The 15,000-nt window shown below is 38.5% G+C and overlaps 1 protein-coding gene across 1 annotated transcript in view; it reads right to left on the bottom strand.

The window, feature by feature from the left end:
- Window positions 1-7,381: 7,381 nt before the first annotated feature.
- The window catches only part of LOC119597529, a 25,354-nt gene continuing 17,735 nt past the window's right edge, over window positions 7,382-15,000 (bottom strand). Inside the window, exons 4-11 of the mRNA XM_037947105.1 lie at window positions 14,699-14,820; window positions 13,743-13,791; window positions 11,548-11,697; window positions 11,046-11,140; window positions 10,369-10,494; window positions 9,952-10,078; window positions 9,129-9,231; window positions 7,382-8,905 (exon numbers count right to left, since the gene is read on the bottom strand). Coding sequence (XP_037803033.1) covers window positions 7,539-8,905; window positions 9,129-9,231; window positions 9,952-10,078; window positions 10,369-10,494; window positions 11,046-11,140; window positions 11,548-11,697; window positions 13,743-13,791; window positions 14,699-14,820 — 2,139 coding nt within the window. The 3' untranslated portion in view covers window positions 7,382-7,538. The remainder of the gene's footprint in view (window positions 8,906-9,128; window positions 9,232-9,951; window positions 10,079-10,368; window positions 10,495-11,045; window positions 11,141-11,547; window positions 11,698-13,742; window positions 13,792-14,698; window positions 14,821-15,000) is intronic.

Raw genomic sequence — 15,000 nt, 5'->3', positions numbered from 1 at the left:
TATCTTTACAACCCCATTGGCGTAAAATATTCAGATCACTAAACAGCCCAATTTTACGGTTTTTTAAAAATAAAATGGAACAAAAATTGGCCAAATCTTGACCAAATTGCCCATGTGAAAAGTGGGTCATTTGGCCATCGCAAACATTATCTTGATTATCGCGTCCCTTTTTGCTGCTTTGTTTTAGTCATTATGATCATCAATCACCAATGCTTTTAGTAACTCTTTTTTATGGACACTGTTAGCTAGTTGTTGTTGACAGTTAAATAGTCTCTCTTTACACAGTGGATTTGTCCAATTTATCATCATTATTACTAACAATATTATTATCATTGCGATAATTTTTTTTATGATTACGGATATTATTGTTATTCTTATTATCATCGTTACTACTGCTATTCTTATTAACACCACCATTGTATTATCTTTTTTTTTTTTTTTTTAGAAGTTCACAGTCTTTTATCTTCACCGAATTACTCATTTCAAACAACGGGATGAGTCACTATTTTCCACATGCGTTCGGAAACCAAACCAACAACCACAATATGTAACGAATAATAAAGTAAACAAACAAGAGAGTAATAACAGTAACATCATTTCCCCCCCAACCAGATTAGGATCGCGAATAAGGTCAATCCCGCACGCACGATCTCGGGTCACAGGAGAGAAACGAGGTCACAGGTGCGTACTCGACCGCTTCCAGCGCAGGTATGAGTGTCTTTTCCCGCTACACTTTGTCAATAAGGCGTTTCATTTACCTGGGACATTTTCCGCCAATCACGTGCCAGCTTTGGCGTGACGTCATTCTGCATGTGTTCGTCGGGCTGGGAGGAGGGGGGGGGGTGAGGGCAGGTTGTTCTGATATCAAAGGGTTAAGGATCATATCATTAATGAAGGAATGAAAATGATGATCATAATGATATATACACATATAAATGAATAGAAAACATGAAAGATATTTTTAAAAATCTAATGAATATGGATAAATATATAAAGAAAACTGATAAAGAAATAACAAATGCACACACACACACACACACACACACACACACACACACACACACACACACACACACACACACACACACACACACACACGTGCACAAACACACACACACACACACACACACACACACACACACGTACACAAACACACATACACACACACACACACACAACACACACACACACACACACACACACACACACACACACACACACACATGAACATGCTACCACACTATCACGGACACCACACCACCACTCGCGCATCTGTGAAATGCCCGCATGCCAACGTGACGCAAGGCACAATTCTGTCTCTTTGTTATTAATGTTTTCGTAGATAAAATAAACAAATAAAATAAACAGTAAATGTAAATGGAACAACACAGACCTTCAACTGTTTTTAATTCTCTCATTGTTATTGCGTTGTTATTATTATCATCATCATTACTGTTACCATTATCCATATCATATTTGCCATCATTTGTCTCATATGTAAGCAATATCTTAATCATTTTCGAAAACAGAATGTAGTGATTATATTAAGATAGAGAGCACGCATAACTGAAAATAACTTCCTAATGTTTGTGGTCGTTATACATAGGTTAGATCGGGCTACGGAAAACTGATTATGTGATATAGATATAATTTCTAATATGCTATTGACTGGATGGTTATGATAATTACTGATGATCTCTGGAAATATTTTATCTCTTCTGCTTCAAAGCACGTAGTAGTATTATGACGATATATGTATATTTATATGTGTATTTTATATAGATACACTTATGTAGAGTTTGCTTTATGTTTGTATGTATGTATGTATGTATGTATGTATTACGTATGTATAAGTTTTCGGCCGTGCTATATATCTGTTGTCTCTGTTTTTTTTTTTTTTCTTTTCTTTTTTTTAACGTATTTTCTCGACTTACTTTTCTTCTTGTTAATTTCCATATTAAAAAAAAAAAAAAAAAAAAAAAAAAAAAATATATATATATATATATATATATATATATATATATATATATATATATATATATATATATATATATACTGAGGCCGCGATGGCCGAGTGGTTAGAGCGTCGGACTCAAGATTGTCACGACGGCAATCTGAGTTCGAGGGTTCGAGTCACCTGCCGGTGCGTTGTTCCCTTGGGCAAGGAGCTTCACCTCGATTGCCTGCCTAGCCGCTGGATGGCAAGCCAGCCCAAGTCAGTGCTGGTCCCAAGCCCGGATAAATAGAGAGAATGATTACCTAAAAGGTAACACCGGCACTCTCCGTGGAAAGGAACTGGGGACCCTACCACATAATCTCTCCAACATCATCACAACATGAAAACTACAATTAAGTATCATGCTGTGACCACGGCGGCTCAAACATGAAACTACCGTGAAAAAAAAAAAAAAATGCATAACTGTTCTTTTTTCTTCTTTTTTTCCTCACTGCTCCTTTTCTTACACTCCATCTTAATCTAAACTTGTTTTTCCCATCCTTTTCCTTTCCCTTCTCACCCCCTTCTCCCTTTCTCCCTCCTCCTTTATCCCTTTACTCTCTCCTTCCTCACATTCCCTCTCCACTTTCTCCTCCCTTCCCCATTCTTCTTCCTTCCCCCCCTACTCCCCCTCCTCTACACATTCACACTTCTTCGCTCATTTTACCGTAAATTATGATGATACCCGGATAACAAAGGCACGTTGGCACCGTTTTTTTACGTTGTGTCTCGCTATTGATCACATAATGTGGTGAGTCACATGCGTGGTGGTGCCGTTGTCGGTTGTGTATAAATGAGGTGTCAATGTGTGGCGGATATTTTCGTAATGATATTTTCTTGCTTGTATTTTAAATTGCTCGGAAGATTATTGATAAGGTGTTAGTGATATCGATAAGGATAATGATGATAATGAATATTGCAAAAAAGTTGTTTGATAATGTATGAACTGTTGATTAACAAATCATAATCTAACGATTCCATTTTCTTTGAATGAAATCACAGACCGCTCAAAGATGAATTACCAAAAAAATATAGAATCAGTTCAGGAATATTATATAAAATAGTACATGTTGATTGGCAGGAATAAAGTAACAGCGTAACTTTTTTAAAGCACGTATATGTAATGGCGATGAAAAAAAATAATAGATATGTATTTTTTTTTCTTTTGTATCACTTTCCTAATTATCGTTGTTTATTCGGCATAACCTTACTACTTTTATCTGTAGGTATGTCTGTGTTGCTATTGATAACACATTATTACTCAAACATAATGCTCTTGCTTATAGCCAGCTGAGCTTAATAAAAAAATAAGTCTCCCATATAACACTTCATTTTCTATTCAGTATAAGGAAATGCTTTCGTTTTCTTTAATAATTCCTTTGGTTAAACTATTTTATTTTTACTATTTTATGTACTTTTCCCTTACAAATGTGTTACACAGGAGATACACAACTATAATACATTAAAAAGTTAATGATAAAAACGTAATGCAAATAACAGGCATTGTAATTTCTATCTAAAAGCACAAGGATAAAGTATATGTATAAAACATAAGTGATATACTCGTAACCGTACCAATGATGACACATAATAGGATGATACCGCCGTCAAGCTATCCAACAGTACGCCATCCAACACAAGCCATCCCACAGAATCCATCCAACATAAGAAAAATAGGTCAAACCTCGTTCCTATGTATTGAGCGAATCTAAAAACAGGAATAAAACCGGAACGAAGACTGGTTCTCTTCTTCGGAAGTAACTATAATGTACAGGAGAAGTTCGACACTAGTCGATATGAGCTTCTTGTGGTTTAAACTGAATGTCGCCAATATACAGCGCTGTACAGGTATTAATTTCAAAATTTATATCTGGAAATTTAGGAACTGTCCCACTAAATCCCCCTTGGTCAATAAGATTCACACTTTACAGATTCAGTTTCCATCCCAGATACAATATCGACTAGTGGAACTTCTCCTGTACATTAAGTTATTCTAAAACGAGACATCTTCTTCCGGTTATTCCTGTTTTTAGATCGCTCATACATAGAACGAGTTGCCATTTTCTATGTGATGGATTCAGTGATTGTTGGATGGTGTACTGTTGGATAGCTTGATGGCGGTTAGGATGATGGATGGATGACAAAACTATGTACCTTTAAAATCTGACAGTCTCAAAGGTATTATGCATTATTAAGTACGATTTGCAGTAGCGACGTTGTCAGTAGCAGGTGTCCGATACTTCAGCCTCAAATGATGCTTTCAAATTATCTTACGAAATCCATCCCAATCACTTGACGTTTTGATAAAAGACAGATACTCAGATTTTAGGTTGCTGTTTTTATATAGATAGTAAAGAATTAGACAATAATCGGGTGAAGCACTAAACATTTCGGCCTGGACTGAGATCCCATACTCTAAATCCCAGCATTATAAATACTGATCAAGCATTTTCCGTATTCCCATTCTTGAAAACGAGTAAATCTCAAAGACGGTAAAAAAGTGTAAACTATGTCAACTACAGATGCTGAATGTATCACGTGTTTTAAGCTATATGCGTTACTTTCCTTTTATCGTAAGCGAAAAAAAAAATATTGAGATTAATTAATTAATATGTGCCGTCTTTTCTGTTGCAGATATTTTTCATGCATTATTCTGTCACATCTTTACTTCATATGATAATATTTTATTACCCTTCATCAGTGATTCAACCATGATTATGGAACCATGGAATTAGCCTGCGCGGGTTTTTAAATCTACTTTGTCAAGGCTCTACATAGCATTACATTTTTGTTTGAAGTAATCGCCATGATTCATTAGTCACTGTATAAATCCACATTTGTTCTATATCTTCCTATTTAATTTTTCAAGCATTATTTTGTTCTGGAATTGATTTATTTACGCTAAATACACTACCACGATGAAACCATTCAATAGTTTGGGATTTATGAATTTCATTCTATATGTAAGACGCTAATGTTGATTTATATGTAAACAATTTGAGTTAGTCACAAAATTGCCATGTTTTCTTTGAAACCATTTTGTATATTTTCTATCATAAATATGGGAAACTACGATAATAAACATGAGAGACCACCGCATACTATTCTTTAATCAGGTTTTAAAAATCCCTTGTAACAATATAGATTTGTTGGAATATGTTTTAAATATTACATAAATTATCTTAGCGAGTTCGATAGATAAACCAAATACTGAACTGCATAATTTTCTCCCTCCTGTCAACCCATCTTTGCGAAACGAAATCTTGCAAGTTAACGAAATTTGCATGGTGTAAATACATAGGGTAAGCCTACTCTAACAATAGGATTTAGCGGATTAATTTTAAAAGCTGGGTATCTTGTGGAAATCTGCATGCGGATAGCATATGGAAATAAACTTTATTCATCCCCAAGACTTTACAGTAAGTGTAAACATTTCAAGCCATTTTAACCTTCTGCAGACAGACTGACTCATTACAGCATTATGTATAAAGAAAGAAAAAAAGTGCTATAAATGATTATTTTAACCCTTGTAATGAATGTTTTTATTGTTATATCACTTTTCCTCGGGAGTTTTGAAGGATGTGATAAAAGAAAAGATAGAAAGAAGGGAAGAAGAAAAAGAAAAAAAAAGTCAGAGAAACGAAACTCTAAAAGGAGAAAAACCCAGTCCTTATGTCACCACCCATCCCCTCCCCCTTGGATGCCCTCGTCTTACACGATAACCTAAGGCGTCAGAAGAAGAGGAAAGTGGAAGATGCAGAACAGATAAAGACAAGGAATATATATATATATATATATATATATATATATATATATATATATATATATATATATATATATATATATATATATATATACAACAGATATAGTTAGTTAATTTTAAAATATATGGCGTTGCTCACTTAGCCCTTTTTTTTAGAAGTTAAACAACTTCCTGCCTAAAACCATACTGTTAACCTCATTCAAACTTAGGTGATCGCTATAAAGATAAATTTTAATGCTAGATAGAATGATTTCTTTCATTATTAAAGAAAAACTATGGATGTAATAGGGGTAAACTCTGTGACATATTGTTGCGACCATACTAATGTACTATAATGTCAACAAAGATCAATTTGATACTTTTGGTGTATGGCAGAAGTATGAGTTAGTGACAAAAGGCCTTGAAACAAAATGGTAGCATGATATGGAATTTTGTTTCGATAATTACACAACTAGAAATTCGTGAAATCTTATAATCTGCATAAAAATAGAGGTCCCAGTCGGAAAATATGAACACTAATCATGACTTCATTTGTCTTTTTAACTAAAGGACTAACCAAGATTCCTCCTATATATTTTTTTAGCAATATTAGAAATGGAGGAGGCTTCAGTAACTCACATGCAGCCCAAAGGCTTCTAAATAATTTAACTGTTTTTGTGGGAGTCATCTATCATATTAAGGGTACCATTCTTCTGCCCTGGTTCTGCTGAAGTTTCTTTTTTTAGATTTGTTTTATTTGCTCTCGGCTGTATGCATGGTTGATTTTGTTTTGATTTGGTTTGCTTGTTTTTTTCCACTAGATAAACTAGATTCATGTTAACTGTGATGATACATGGGTTGATGAAGGATTTCTATCTTGATTCATTAGCTACATGTTTTTTGCTTATCTTTTTCTTATTATTATTATAACCGTTAAGAATCTCTAAACGGTAGTGATTGCATGTATCTGAGTGTGACGTTTTCCCTCTGCCATGTCTTTCTCAGTGGTTCATTTTCGTTTTGTTTCTTATATATATATGTTTAGTTCATATTTGATACACGGCATCTGAAAACAATGTTGTCCTTGGCTTCGACCAGAAATTGTTACATGTTCTATTTTTCTTAGATAAGCTTTCAGACATTAAAGTTATATATTCCGTGTTTTACATCATGATACAGAAAACCAGATATGATTATATGATTATAAACAAACATACTTAGTGTAAATAAATGAACAGTAACATAAATACTGTACATTAGCCAATCATCTCCCAAGCTATGGCTTCTGGTAGATATGAAATAAGCCGACTATAGCTGCTCTGGCATTCCATAGACGGCTTTGATATGTTGTATTAACAGTACATCCCTGCACGCCCTATATTAAGCTATTTTTTCAGCTGTGGAGTATGCCAACGTGTCAAATTCTAGAACGTGGTATTTTAGAGCATCTATATCCACATCCCGCAACTAAGGGGTTAAAAACTTAAGCCCATTTGTTTATGGATATCTCTTTTGCATTGAGTTTCTATAGAGTAACAAAAGAAAATAAATATATAATATAATAATTATGATAATTAGTATGATCATCATAGGCCATCAGCTATATCAATAAGAATAATAACAGGAATAAATAAAAGTCTCTCTCGGTTTTTGTTTTATTTGACATCATCTAAAGACAAAGGAAGAGAAAACTGTTAGTTCAATATCACAAAACACTTCAGCTTGTGACTAGGAAGAACAAAAATATCAACAATTTACATTATATCTATTTTCACATAAAGAAAATATATTTCACTTGGCTCACTTAGCTTCAAATATATCGCGCTTTGCACGGACGGTACCCTCTGTAATGTACACTTTTGGTCTGTCCTTCACTCGAAAGGTGTCGCGTCGCTCGGGCCTCGAGCACGGCTGGCGACAGGACTTTGGTATTGCACAATCTTTGGTGCTGAATGACTTATTGCAAGGAGTCGTGGCTCCGTTGTTATTATGCACTGGACATGGCGTGCTTGATATGCTTATCAAGCGATGGCCAGTGTGAAGAGAACTGAACTTGTGGGTTAACAGCGGCACCAAACATCCCTGGCGGCGCACTCGGGAGGACGAGCGCCTCGGGCCGTCGGACCCTGTGCCCGACCCGATGTTTCTCTCGAAGAAGTCCACGATCTGGCGGATGTCGGTGTCGACCTCGTGATCTGACAGGCGGCTGCCCGGGATGATGTCCTCGCTCTCGCAGAGGGAGGAGAGGTCGCACGAGTGTTGGGGGTCGTGGCAGCAGCCTAGACTAGATAGGTCCTCGGAGCTGTCGGTCACCACGGAGGAGGACCTTTGTACGAGGCAGTGGTGTCCCTGGTCATCGTCCTCAGTGGAGATGAGCGAGGCAGTGCTCAGCTCCGAGTAGGAGAGGCACAGCTCGGGCGTGCCTATGCGCTCCACGTCCCCGACGCTAAAAAACCCGCTCTCGCCCGACCCGCGGCGGCGCACTGGGCCCCCCAGGTGATTGCTTTGTAATACTGTGCCTCCTCCTTCGCCTCCGCTCCCGACGTCCGACCTGGGGCTGCTGCTGGCCGGCCCGTCCTCCTCCACGTGGCAGGGCGTTCTGCACATGTCGTGCTGCCACACTGAGGGGCTGCCCTCTGCACTGGCAAGTCTACTAAATCTACACTTGTAATCCGTCACGTCTTTCTCGCAAGCTTTCAACACTTTCCCACTGTGCACACACTGGCAATGTTTTCTGCTGTTGTCCACTTGTGACGAGAACTGTCTATGGTTAACATGGCACTGGCAATGAGCATTAGTCGAGTGAGGGCAGAGGCAGGAGTCCGACGTGTGGAGGTGCTTGTTGGTCTCCAGGCAGGACGAGTGGGCCAGGAGGCCGGGCGAGTCCGGGAGGGAGTGGCAGTAGCGGCCGCCCTCCTGGAGCACCAGTTGTGACCTTGCGGGAAGCTTCAGCTGTGCGAAGGGGTTCACGGTTCCAGTGGATGGCTGGAAGTAGGGGTCCGCTGCGCTCATCTTCTCCACGATCTCCTGCGGCGTCACGGCCGTTGAGTCGGCCAGCGTGGTGACCGGGTGGGCCGTTCCGGGGCTGCTCGAGATGCAGCCCGCCTCCAGCACTTGGTTGCGCAGCAAGAGGAATGTGTCGTCAGACAGGGATCGCCGGTGACAGACTGTTCGCGAGGGACAAGTGACACGTGTTAGAAATGACTACATACTTCAACAGCAAATGTATTAGAAACACATCTAAACATTAACAATAACCTTCACTTCCAATACATCTGATATGTATCATTAAAACCTTAATACATACCACATAATACTCTAAATCTATCAATCAATCAATCAATATTTGCCATTTACAAAACATATTCACAACGCCTAAGGTCACATTACCTTTGATCTTCCTAGGCATATGGCGAGGTGTGATCAGCTGATGCAAAAGAGATTCTAACTTTGTCGTCAGCTCTTCAAAAGTAGGACGGGTTGCTGGGTCAATCTGGAAAAAAATGACAGGGAATTATTGAACAGAAATAGATAAAACATTTGACTTTTGTTGGATTTTACATATTTCTCTTTCTGCTCAGGTGACTGCTAGTATTACATCATTAGTTTCATTCTATCATTTTTATCTGCTAAATCTATCGGCTGTGATTGCTATTATCTTTATCAATTTACTGTCGTGTTGTTTCCTGTTGTGAACTTTATTGTAGTATTATTTTTTTACAAAGAAAATGTTTAATCCTAATCATTCTGGAATCTCCCTATCATCTAAATCTGTTCTGGCATTATTTCTTTTATCTGTACATTTTACCAGTTCGCGATATTTTAATCTCACAGAGTACTGTTTACCCTTTGATAATCAAACGCTCCAATCTTTATCAGTATAAGTGTTTTTTTATCTTTAAGTCTTTGGAGATAAATAATGGAAAAAGTTAGCTGTGTTATTTACTTACAAAATCACAGCGTACTTAGTCCCTTAACACCCAACATAAACATTAGTACAAAAAATAACTCCCACGAAATCCCATTTGAGAAAACAAAGATCAAATAATAACAATAAAAAGTTAAAAAAAAAAATGGTACTAAAACTTAAAGCACACACAAAAAAATTACAAATCCCCCCTCCCACCTCCCGCCCCGCTCCTACAAACAATAAAAAGTACTACATATATCTAAGAGAAAACCAAAAAGAAAAGAAAAGAAAGAAAAAGCTTACCTGACAGCACTGGAAGGCCATCTGCAGAAAGGCCGCTGGACAGTCTTGTTGGCACATTTGATAGAAGTCTAAGTAATGCACCCCAAAGTTGTGTGTTCTCGGCAGAATGTCAGGATCAGCATCGCATCTGCAAAAAAAGAGAGAAAAATACGGTGTAATCAAGTGGATTTTTTATATTTTGACTTTTATTCCTCATGATGTAAATATTAGTTGTTGTTTTTCTTATATATGTTAAATATAGTTATGCTGTAGCGTAATGATAAATAAAAACAACAAAATGACCCAGAAAAAGTGAGAGAAAAAAAATCATACATCCGTAAAAAGAAAAAAGAAAGAAAGAAAAAACACAAGAAAAAAGAAAAAAAAAGAAAAAAAAAGAGAGAGAGAAAGAAAGAAAACACAAAAATCACACGCCACCTCGCAATCAACTCGCAGACGATGATCCCGAAGCTGAAGACGTCCACCCGATGGTCGTACCAGTCGCCGCGGATCACCTCGGGCGCCATCCAGTACGGCGACCCCACCTGGCGGAGACGCACGCACCTGCCGGGGAAGAGGGGGGAGGAGGGGGTTAGATTGGTGATACGTTTGGATGTGGGGGGAGTCTGGGGAAGGGGGAGGAAGAGGGGAGAGGAGTGGCGAGTGGAGGGAGTTGGGGAAGGAGGGAGGGGGGCATTAGGGATTGGGGAAGAGAGGGAGCGTTGGGGGCGAGGAGAGGGGAGTATTTGCGGGAGGTGTTGGGGAAGGAGGGAGTTGAGTGTTGGGAAAGGGGAGGGCTTGGAGGAGGTTGAGGAAGTGGGGGAGATAGGAGGTTGGGGAAAGGTTTGATATTGCGGGGAGGGCAGATGGGTGAGGGCTTGGTGGCCGGAAAATTAAGATGGAAGAGCATATAGCTATTTGGGACTGATACCTACATCCTAACCAAACGTCACGTAATCTAACATTATCATACGAAATACCACAATCTTAAAAAAAAACTATAAAAACCTAAAGACCCTAATCCATTCATAAAAAAAACAATAATTCAACCGCCAATAACAAATAAATCAGTCACTCCCTCTCTTACATTACAAAGACAAGACAAGACTACACACTTTTCATGAGGGATCGGAGCAGCCAATCCGAAGTCCGCAATGACAGCTGTTAACTTGTGTTCTCCACCTTCCTCTGTGTGCTTGATTAACACATTCTGTTGAAAGACAAAAATCATTAAAATAATTACATTTCCTTCAGGATTCTGTAAAAAAGGTATCCTAACATTACGTTTCGTGCTTGCAAAATGTATGCACAAATTAGTCTAAACACATTCCTAGTACTGAAATAAGTCATCATATAAAATATAAAGCGTTCTTTCTGAAGAACAAATCGTAAGAACGAATAAATGAATTCATCACAAAACCTTAAAAGCAAATTATAATTAAACGTACTTTAAAGAAAAAAAAATACCACAAACACCAATAAGAGCGAAATATATCAATCAAACGTACTTGAAGCCAATTAAACCGAACAAATTAATGAAAAAAACAAACAAACAAATAAATCCCATATAAATCACACACCCAAGTTTTTTAAATGACTAAATCCTAAATAAATCACCTTGGAAGTGAGATCTCTGTGGAAGACGCCCTTGGAGTGCAGATACGCCATGCCGCGCGCCACGTCCAGCGCCAGGGACACGCGGGTCGCCCACGACAGCAGGACGGCGTGGTTGCCGATGAGGGCGTCGAGGGAGCCTCCGTTTATGTACTGAAAACGAAGGTTGGATTTGTAGAGATGCGATTAAAGAAAATGGATAAAAATGTGTAAAAGAGAGAGAAAAGGACATGTGATTAAAGAAAATGGATAAAAATGTGTAAAAGAGAGAGAGAAAAGGACATGTGATTAAAGAAAATGGATAAAAATGTGTAAAAGAGAGAGAAAAGGGAAAATGGACTTGTAGACATGTGATTAAAGAAAATGGATAAATATGTAAAAGAGAAAGAAAAGGGAAAATTATTTGTTGATATGTCAAAAAAAAAGGCAAAGAAAGGAGAAAATGTTAGAGAGGATTTGTAGAGACGTTAAAAATACGGATAAACTAAGAGAAAGGGAAAGAAAATATTGAAAGAAACTTGGATGTTCATTGGATATTGTATGTAGCTTACGTATTTATATCAATAATATATATAGTATATCTGGTATTTGTACGTTGATATGCAGATGTTTATTGGATCCTGGTTAGTTAATTATCATCACAAGCACTACGAAGACGAATTAACAAGTACTTTTTGTATCTTGATAATAACCAAAAAAAAAAAAGTTCTGAAATATGAAAAGGGCAAAATTGGATCCCATATACCTAAGCCTAAAGACTACGAGAGAGAAACCTTATTTAACATGGTAGTGCTATATATAACTCATACAACTCTCGCTGAAGGCTGAGATATCGCTGCTTAATTTCGTTGGCTTTCACTACGAGACTTTACTGAGCATTCCAAGTCAGTGAAATTCGCGAATCACTCGGTTTCCTCACTTTGCTTTTTAACCAAGACGGAAACTTTCCTCCCGACATTAAATGATCGCTGGCTTGATCGTCAAGAACTGTCTGATTTTATTCTCTCTCTCTCTCTCTCTCTCTCTCTCTCTCTCTCTCTCTCTCTCTCTCTCTTCTCTCTCTCTCTCTCTCTCTCTCGCTCTGCTCTCCTCGCTCTCTCTCTCTCTCTCTCGACCCATCTCTCTCTCTCTCTCTCTCTCTGCTATCTCCTCTCTCTCTCTCGCTATCCTCTCTCTCTCTCCTACTTCTCTCTCTCGTATCTCTCTCTCTTCTTCTCTCTCGCTATTCTCTCTCTCTCTCTCGCTATCTCTCTCTCTCTCTCTCGCTACCCTCTCCTTTCTCTCTCCTCTTCCTCTCTCTCTCTCTTCCTCTCTCCTTCTCTCTCTTCCCCTCTCTTCTCTCGCTCCTCTCTCTCTCTCTCTCTCGCTATCTCTTTCTCTCTCTTCGCTATCTCTCTCTCTCTCTCGCTATCTCTCTCTCTCTCTCGCTATCTCTCTCTCGCTCTCGCTCTCGCTCTCGCTCTCGCTCTCTCTCGCTCTCAGGAGGGTATCTAAGCGAGACCGCATAATAGAAATAATTCTAACCAAAAATATAACTAACTAGACAAAAGCGCAAATAGGAAACATAATTAAATTAATAATATTTCTGAATCAACAAAAAGGTATTTAAGCGGCAAGCTCGGGTATTTACGGCTCAATAAACAAACAATTAACATCCATTATCTATTATCGTCACTAAGAAAAAAAAAAAATCTTTCGCAACAATCTTGCACCACGGCTGCCTCGAACACGTGCATAAACTTTCCCCCAATTTGAACACAAAATGGGAGCCAGTCATCGCTCCAAATTTTTCACACCCCCACACACGTCAATGTTCAAAAAGACAATATACATCCCCTTGTTCAATCGCTTGTTCAAGTAAACATCAATATGAACAACGTTCTTTAGCCTCAATGGCGTCTTTGTTGTGTAAAGCATCCATTTCGGTTTTATCGCCTGATGATGTGTCTCGTCTCGTCCGAAACGTCAAGCATTATTGTTCTTTTCCTAGTGTTGGTTGCAGTGTATAAGTATGCAAACATATCAGAATACGAATGAGTATACAAATCCATTATAAATAAATACTCAGATCCATTACAGATAAATACACAAAAAAAAAAAAAAAATCATTTCAAATAGAGTACAAACATAGCATGTCAACAACACATACAGTATTCAAGCACTTGGAACGCCTGCATAAACCAAGAGAAGAATCTCACCTCTGTTAAAGCATGAACTTGGCCTTCGTTCACACAAACACCATAATAGCTGAAAAAGAAAAACAAAAATCGAATTAAATTAACGTCCCGTCACAATGCAAAATATTTATAACCCTTTCATGGCAGGAGTTTTTATTAAATTCATTATTATTATTAGATAGCTATAAAAAAGACATGTATAAAATTATTATCAGAGTTGACGTTAATTTTGCGTGTTTATAAAAATATATATATATTTGGCAGCTCTTTGGGGTATTCCATCCAAATAATTATCTTTCAAAAATCATATAAGACTTACTAAGACACTATGTTTGTGGTTTATTAAGATTAACTGATAATGTAAAGAAAAATGGTTGCAATATTTAAAAAATGGAAACGATGGGGTGGATGGAAAAAAGAGGATGAGATTGACAAAGAGGATGGGAGGAGAGAGAGAGAGAGAGAGAGAGAGAGAGAGAGAGAGAGAGAGAGAGAGAGAGAGAGAGAGAGAGAGAGAGAGAGAGAGAGAGAGAGAGGGGGGGGGGGAGAAGAAGAGGGAGATGGAAATAGGAAAGGGAGAAGAGGGAGAGGGACAGGGAGAAGGAAAGAGAGGGAGTAAGCGAGGGAGAGGGTAGGGGAGGTAGATGGAAATAGGAGAGGGAAAGGAAGAGGAAAAGGAAGAGTGTACAGGAGAGGGAGAGTGACATACACGATTACGAATAATAATAAAAAAGTGAAATGATAAATGACGGTGAGGAAAATGTGGAAGTGACAGTAGTAATAATAGTAACAGAAACAAATAACAAGAATAACACGCAGAAAAAAAGAAGAAGAAGAAGAAGAAGAAGAAGAAGAAGACGAAGAAGAAGTAGACGAAGAACAATAACAAAAATAAGAACAACAACATAAAAAAAACGACGACCAAGAACACGAAAATGAAAAAAAAAAAAAAAAGGAAAACAAAAACGAAACTTTACCTTAAGATATTGGGGTGATGGAGTCGATTCATGAGCTCCACCTCCCTCAGCATGTTGTGCCGATTGCTGAGGAGTTTGTTCATCTTGAGCACCATCACGTCACCTGTCACACGATGCCGCACCTGCAATTAACAAGGGGGAGGGTGTTAAAACGAGGGGGAGACTGGGAGACGCTGTTGCACGAGGGGGGGTGGGGGGAGAGGGGGGGGGGTGAGGGAAGAAAGTGAGGGGAGGAGGAGGAGAGGATGGGAGGGGAGAAGAGGGAGTGGAAGGAGGAGGAGGGTAAAGGGAGAAGTAGGAAG

The sequence above is a fragment of the Penaeus monodon genome, chromosome 39, assembly GCF_015228065.2.
Source record: "Penaeus monodon isolate SGIC_2016 chromosome 39, NSTDA_Pmon_1, whole genome shotgun sequence".
In the NCBI taxonomy this organism is placed as follows: Eukaryota; Metazoa; Arthropoda; class Malacostraca; order Decapoda; family Penaeidae; genus Penaeus; species Penaeus monodon.
The sequence above is the reverse complement of the archived record's forward strand: the minus strand, read 5'-3'. Positions and strand labels throughout refer to the sequence as shown.